Raw genomic sequence first — 7,043 nt, forward strand, 5'->3', positions numbered from 1 at the left:
GTAGTTCATTTTTTTTTTGTTTTATTATTGCAAATTTACAATCTACTCCATAGTAACAATATGAGTAATTAGTAAATGGTTTAAATGGGTAGTTCATGAAGAACTTGTACCACCTGGAGTCGCGGTGAATCAAAACTTTTATTTTGAAGTCAGAGAGGGCGTGATGTGAGTTCGAATGGAAACTGCAGAGGGCTGCATCCCTCGAGCTTCAGTACGAGAAAGCGACTGCGCACACAAAATTATCAGTTCGTGAATTTTTCTTGCGAAAAAGTATATTCCCGTGTTTCTGCAGTCCTCCTATTCTGCAAATTTATCGCCTTGTGGTTCTCAGTTCTTCACAAAATTAAAATCCAGAGTCAAAAGCTACGGTTTCCAAACATTAGACATCGTACAGGAGACTTTACCCGACCGCATCACAGCCCTACAACGTTCGTTTGGACGATTTTTTTTTATTTAACTCCAATAATTATACAATCTATCCATTAAGTGTGGATAATAAGTAAATTTTGTGGTTAATTTGAATATAGCAAAAGGAAAGAGAGTACTTGACGTGGTGAGCATATTCCAATGAACATGCTCAATACTTATTTTAACTGCTTAGTAATATGCAGTTAAGTGTTGTATTATTCGAATCTGGTGGGCAAATCCGACGGTTTAAATCTGTTTAGCCTCCTGATCTCCCCTTCGTTGTCGAGTAGTTTTTGTGCCAAGTTGTTCGGATGGGCTTAGAGTCTGATTTTATACTTTTTGCTGTTTTTTTTTTATTTCCTCTCGTACTGTTGGTACATCTAGGTCCTTATGTAGTACAGTGTTCGGCACATACCGCGGTGCGTTAACTATTATTCGTAATACTTTGCTTTGAAATCGTTGGAGAATTTCTATGTTTGAGTTACTGGCTGATCCCCATAATGGTATCCCGTACGTCCATATCGGTTTGAGCATGGTTTTGTACAGTAAGATCTTGTTTTCTGTCGATAGCTCCGACTGCCTTCCCAGCATCCAATACATCTGTCGGAATTTTATTCCGAGTTGTTTTCTTTTGGTGTGAATGTGTTTTTGCCATGTCAGTCGTTTATCCAGGTGTATACCAAGGTATTTGGCGTCTTCCGCTTGTGGTATCTGAGAGTGATTTAACGTTACTGGAGGACAGGTAGTGCGTTTCATGGTAAACGTTACATTCGTAGACTTATTTTCATTTGCCTTCATACGCCACTTTTTCAGCCAGTGTTGAATTTTATTTAGGTGGTCTTGTAAGTTCCTGGATGCGGATAGAGGATTGGTATGAGATGCCAGGATAGCTGTGTCATCTGCAAACGTCGCTGTTGTTGTCTTTCTAGTTGTTGGTAGATCTGATGTGTAGATCAAGTATAGCACTGGTCCTAAAACGCTACCTTGGGGTACGCCAGATGATATTGGGTATAGGTTTGTTAATGCCTCCTGTTGCTTTACAAAGTAGTATCTATGTGTAAGATAGGATCTCAGAATTGCGTACATTTGATGCGGAAGTTTCTGTTTCATTTTGTAGCATAGTCCTGCGTGCCAGACCTTGTCAAAGGCCTGTTCTATGTCAAGGAACACCGCTGTGCAGTAACGTTTTGTTTCGAGATCTCTGTTTATTTGGTTGACTAGTCTATGGACTTGTTCCGTAGTTGCGTGCTTGTTTCTAAATCCGAATTGGTGTTTGGGAATTATGTTTTGATCTTCTATCACTGGTTTTATTCTTTTCAGTAGTAGTTTTTCAAGTACCTTGGATAGTACGGGTATCAGACTTATTGGTCTGTAGGATGTTACTTCTTTCGTGTTTTTCCCGGGTTTGTGCAGCATAATTTGTGATATTTTCCATTGTATTGGGTAGTATTCTACTCTTAACACTGCGTTGAAAATGTCTGTAATTTTTTGGATGCATTTTTCTGCTAATTCTTCCAATATTTTTCCCGTGATTAAGTCGAATCCAGGAGCTTTTTTGGGGTTGATTTCTTTTTTGATGACCGCTTCCACTTCTTTATATTTGAAGTTTCGCATTGGTAGGTTCATCTGATAGGGTGCATCTAGGAAGTTGTTGATTTCGTATTCTTCTTCTTGTGTGGTCTCAGTGTCGAAAGGTTTGAAGACTTTGGAGAGCTATTTGGCGAATGTTGCGGCCTTCCCTTGATTGCTTCTTGCCCAGTTGCCTTCTTCCGTTTTTATTGGTGGTGCTGGCACCTGAGGTCTTTTCAGTCTCCTCGTTGCTTTATACAGTGAGTAATGGGTAGTTTCTGTTGCAGTTAATCCCTTCAGGTACTCCTGGATGGTTTCATTTTTTAGTTTTTTGTAGTAATTTTCTTAATTCTTTGTTTTTTTTTATTGTAGATGCTCTTGTCAGATTCTGTTCTGGTAGTCTGCCATCGTTTTCGTGCTCTTCTCTTTTCTGCGATTTTTTGTTTAACAATAATTGGGCTGTTCTTTTTTATTCCCTTGTCATTTCGATCTGGTGTGGCTTGCCATGCTGCTAGTTGGATTGCCTTGGTTAATCTTTCTACTTCGTCATCTATGTCAGATTCTGTTTTTAGGGGGGTCTCCAGTGTGACTATTTTATCTAATGTTTCCCGAAACAAATTCCAGTTCGTATTCTTGCTATGTAGGGAAGGTTCTTTCGGTTTTTCTAGTATTTGGGCGTACATGGTGACTATGATTGGGGTATGATCAGACGTGAGATCTAGGCTTGATTCCACTAGGAATTTTTTTGTGTTAAGTCCTTTGGTAACACAAAAGTCTAGTATGTCCGGAGTCTTTCTGCTGTCTGTTGGCCAGTATGTGGGTTGTCCTGTTGTTAAGTAGCTTAAGTTGTTGCTGTTCATGGTAGCAAGTAATTCTCTTCCTTTTGAGTTTGTGAGTCTGGAACCCCATTGTACGTTTTTTGAATTAAAGTCTCATCCCACCAGGAAATTGTTGCCCAAAGTTTTAAAGAAATGTTCAAAGTCTTTGTGTTTGTTATTATGCTTTGGCGGGCAGTAGATCGAGGAGATTGTTATTTCGCTTGAATGTTCCTGTACGACTACGCTAGTAGCTTGTATATTTTCTTGTTTGTATCCTTCTTTCTCATAATGCTTGATATTGTTTCTGATCATTACTGCTGTGCCTGCGTGTGCTGTCCCATCAGGGTGATTTGTGTGATATATGTTAAAATTTGGTATTTTTATGTAACTTTTGTTTGTAAAATGTGTTTCTGAGATTAGCATTATGTCTATGTTATTATGTAGTAGGAATATAGACGAAAAATTGAACATACAATTTTGTACAAATGTAATCTGAAGCCTTTCCTACACATCCCGCATTCAATCATTAGCTCGCTCCGTAAACAGAACCTACATCGAAGGTCACGAAAAAATAGCACTTTTTTCAGTGCATCGTGTGTATCCTGTGAGCTGTAATATGCGTACTAGTTTAGTACAACCGTACTCAGAAATCTGAACTCGTGCTGACAGTACAGTCACACTGACACCAGATATACACAGTACCCTGGCAATGTGATGAACACAGTAAGACATATTTCAGAAAACTATGCTCCTGCGTGTCTGTCATTCAGCAATAAAATTACCGCGACAGATGTAGACGCTGCCTGATCCCAATAGTCTCCTCCGCAATAGACCTTTCAAGCGACGAACTGCAGTACACCAGACCGCACAACTGAACCCTCCACGTGCTGGCTGCGGGCGGGGACCAGGTACTCATATCTCTTTCGGAAGACTGCGATTATGTTATACGGCACAAAATAAACAAGCCCAGTCAGTACCTCACAGGAAACAGGCTACGACTCCGCTACATGTTATTTTAGGGGAGGAAAATCGCTGCTTACTATGAGAACCACATGGAGCACGCAAATATATTCTATGAGCAAAATGCAGAGTTTTTATATAACCCGTAAATTTGTCAACATGTACGGTGGCCACAGAAGTTAAAGCAATTTGAAAAAAAAAATGCGGCAGTTTTTGGAAGACAATCCAATCCATATTTTCAGCCCGAAAATCAAATAGTTTTCCAAAAGCACGAAAACCATTGCAAAGAAATGAACCCTTTTCTAGACATTCTCTGAGATGAAGCAATCGAAATATATTTTACCAACAGAATCACTTACTAGAACACACACAGCAATGCTTTTCAGGCACTAGCCGTATTTATTACAAAATAAAAAGACTTTTCAAAATAACTAGATGAAACATATCCTGAACTTAGGTTTATTTGACCTCGCGCACATAAAGTACAATGTATTTGCCATTCTACTAAAGACGAGATTATAAATATTTGAAACCTTATTGCAACAGTTATATAAGTCGTTTTCTAAAAGCCACCCCCCCCCTAATAATGAATGAATGAATACCTCGCTTTCTCACAATAAACACTTGAGCAAGGATGTTGGCATGTCATACTCATCCCTTCTGCTGAATGCGCCTCTTACTTTTGTTTCAAGGAGATGAGCAAACACTGATTCAGGAATATATTCATGATTCCTTCTGAGCACTGTACACTCTGATACGGACAAAGGAACAACACTGTCAGGGGCCAAACTGGTTTATGTTTTGAGGCTGAAGCACTGCCGCATTTAAAATTCATTCTGTACTCATTAATGCGAACTGTTTTCTCCTAGACCATCTTTACGTCAAGTATGTGACGACTTTCGACCTGACCAAACACGACGATGGCCACGTGTACCTCGAACCAAAGGAATATAAGGTACACTTTCAACCGAAGAATGTAAAGGCTCATCTCGGAAACCTATTCAACGGCAACACAGTGTTAGGTAAGCTGAGAACTTGCGCAGGTCCAGACCTCACTGCAGATGTCCGCAGAGGCTGATAATATGTCTGTGTGTTTCAGGGGACATCATGAACCAATTTATCAACGAGAACTGGCGGGAGGTGCTGCAAGAGCTCGGGCAGCCCACGTACGACGCTCTGGGCCTCGTTGTGCACAAGATCCTTAACAATACCATGAGGGTCGTTCCTTACAAAGATCTCTTCGATGACACAGACTGAGCATGTTGCATGGCAGCAGTGCTTACGAGTTCCTCATGCTTTCCCGCCCACTATCTCGACATTTGCCCAGCAACATCTGTGGCTGTAACCCGAACAACATTTAGGAAGTCTGGTGTTGTCGCCAATGAAACACCGCATCTCCAGATGTACGAGTATTTGAAGGAGAAAGCTCTAGATCGCATTAAGTGGAAGAACTGTTTTGGAAGAGACCGTGGACCTGTCGTCTGACAGATTACTGATGAATGAATAAATACTCGTACATCTGGAGATGCGGTGTTTCATTGGAGACAACACCAGACTTCCTAAATGTTGTTCGGGTTACAGTCACAGCAGGGGCGTTCAAACGCAAACGGACACAGCACAGCAGAGAACAAGGACCCACAGGCATCCTGGCTCCTGCGCCTTACGGCCGATTAATCAGAAAATAAATAGAAATACTGGTCTTTAGATGAAACAACTATCTACAGATGGCTCCCGATTATCTCTGGAACAGAGGCAATTTCCTGGAGAGTCCGAAGTTTTGTGCCGTGGAATGAGGAGCGTCTCGGAGTTTGGTGTGTTCAACCTATACATTCGTGTGTATACAAAGGATTCAGTCTGACCGCTCTGCACAACAAAGGACATTCATTTCTGATTTGCACTCGTCCACTGTTGTTCTGCAATTTGTATCCGTATCACTGAACAGAGTGGCCTTACGTATGTGTATTTATACCACATGTAGCAAAGTACTGAATAAAGTTACTCACCCGACTTCTACACTCATTTGCGAGACACGCACAACTGAACCACTCCCAACAAAAGTAAGGATACATTTGGGTTCGGGGTAAATCCTTATGTTCTGGCCGCCACGAATATAAAGGCGAATATCTTCTAGGGTGTGACTCCGTGTTTTCTGGTAGACATTTCCAAACACTAGGGAGGGACGTGCTTCGCATCTTCTTGGCAGAAGAGCAGGGGCTGTGGACTACGAGCGAACCATCTTGAGTGCTTCTGTTTGTTTGTTGTTTAAGGACGCTGTCTGTATCGAGACTGCAAAGCGTCCTTGGTTAGAAGAATTAACGAATATGAAGATGGTGGCATGAGGACTGGCACGGAAAAGCCAACTACTCGGGAACGGTTTCGCAACGCTGTTAACTCTGCATAGTTAGTCTGACCTACAAACCAAAGTCCGTCATGCCTTGGGCGGGCAACATATAAGTTTGTGTGAATTTCTCACGGATTCCAAGTATTTTGAAACCGAAACCAGTAACTGTCTGACGGGGTGCTGATTCACGTGACTATATGGCGGTGCCACACCCTCACTCCCGTGTAGGTGGACTGTTGGATTAGTGCCTACAGTTCAGCCCTTACAACACTGAGACTTTGCTTTATCGCTCATTTCTGAAGAGGGAATGTTCTGAAGGCCTTCACTTTGATCATTTCTATATGCTAACGTGATTTAAACCTCTTATCGAAGATTGTACCGAGGTATTTTTTATGGCTCACGAAGGGGATGTTTGCCCGTTGAGTGAGCCTCAGGCGAGTTATGCCTCAAACAGAAGTATAAGCCACGAGTCTTCTCTTCGTTGCTTTTAATGCTTCAGCGTTTGCACCCGTCTCAACTGGACTGGGACTTCGCTGAAGGTTTCTTCGCAAAGTGTGGGCCCGATAAACGCCTGGTATTTTGGATTAATTGTTTATATTCATAATGTACAGTCATGAGTACAGGACGGATTCTTGAGGCGCCCCTGGTTGTATCTTTCTGCGTGAGACTATTTTACATTCAGCTATAAATTCAAGGACCTCATAAGCTTGAATAAATTCCTCGAAAATTTGAATGTCACTTGTGCAACGAGACAGGGTACTATGTTTACCAGACTACACGGCACCACATCCCTAACAACGGTGTGAGCCCTTCCGGTTCCTCTGCCAGACGAAACTGGGAGCTAAGATTGCAACGTCCGTGCTCCAGTGGGGTTTGAGGCTTCCGCTCGGTCAGTGTGGGAGCGCACACGCCACTTGACAGGACATGCAGAATGCACTCAAGGCCAG

General features: G+C 41.9%; 1 protein-coding gene across 1 annotated transcript in view; it reads left to right on the forward strand.

Annotated features, from left to right (window-relative positions):
- Positions 1–5,763, forward strand: part of LOC117282025 — a 69,157-nt gene extending 63,394 nt beyond the window's left edge. The window contains exons 27-28 of the mRNA XM_033751828.1: positions 4,625–4,777; positions 4,855–5,763. Of these exons, the coding sequence (XP_033607719.1) occupies positions 4,625–4,777; positions 4,855–5,012 (311 nt within the window). The 3' untranslated portion in view covers positions 5,013–5,763. The remainder of the gene's footprint in view (positions 1–4,624; positions 4,778–4,854) is intronic.
- The last annotated feature ends 1,280 nt before the right edge of the window (positions 5,764–7,043 follow it).

The sequence above is a fragment of the Cryptotermes secundus genome, unplaced genomic scaffold (genome assembly GCF_002891405.2).
Source record: "Cryptotermes secundus unplaced genomic scaffold, Csec_1.0 scaffold454, whole genome shotgun sequence".
Lineage (NCBI taxonomy): Eukaryota > Metazoa > Arthropoda > Insecta > Blattodea > Kalotermitidae > Cryptotermes > Cryptotermes secundus.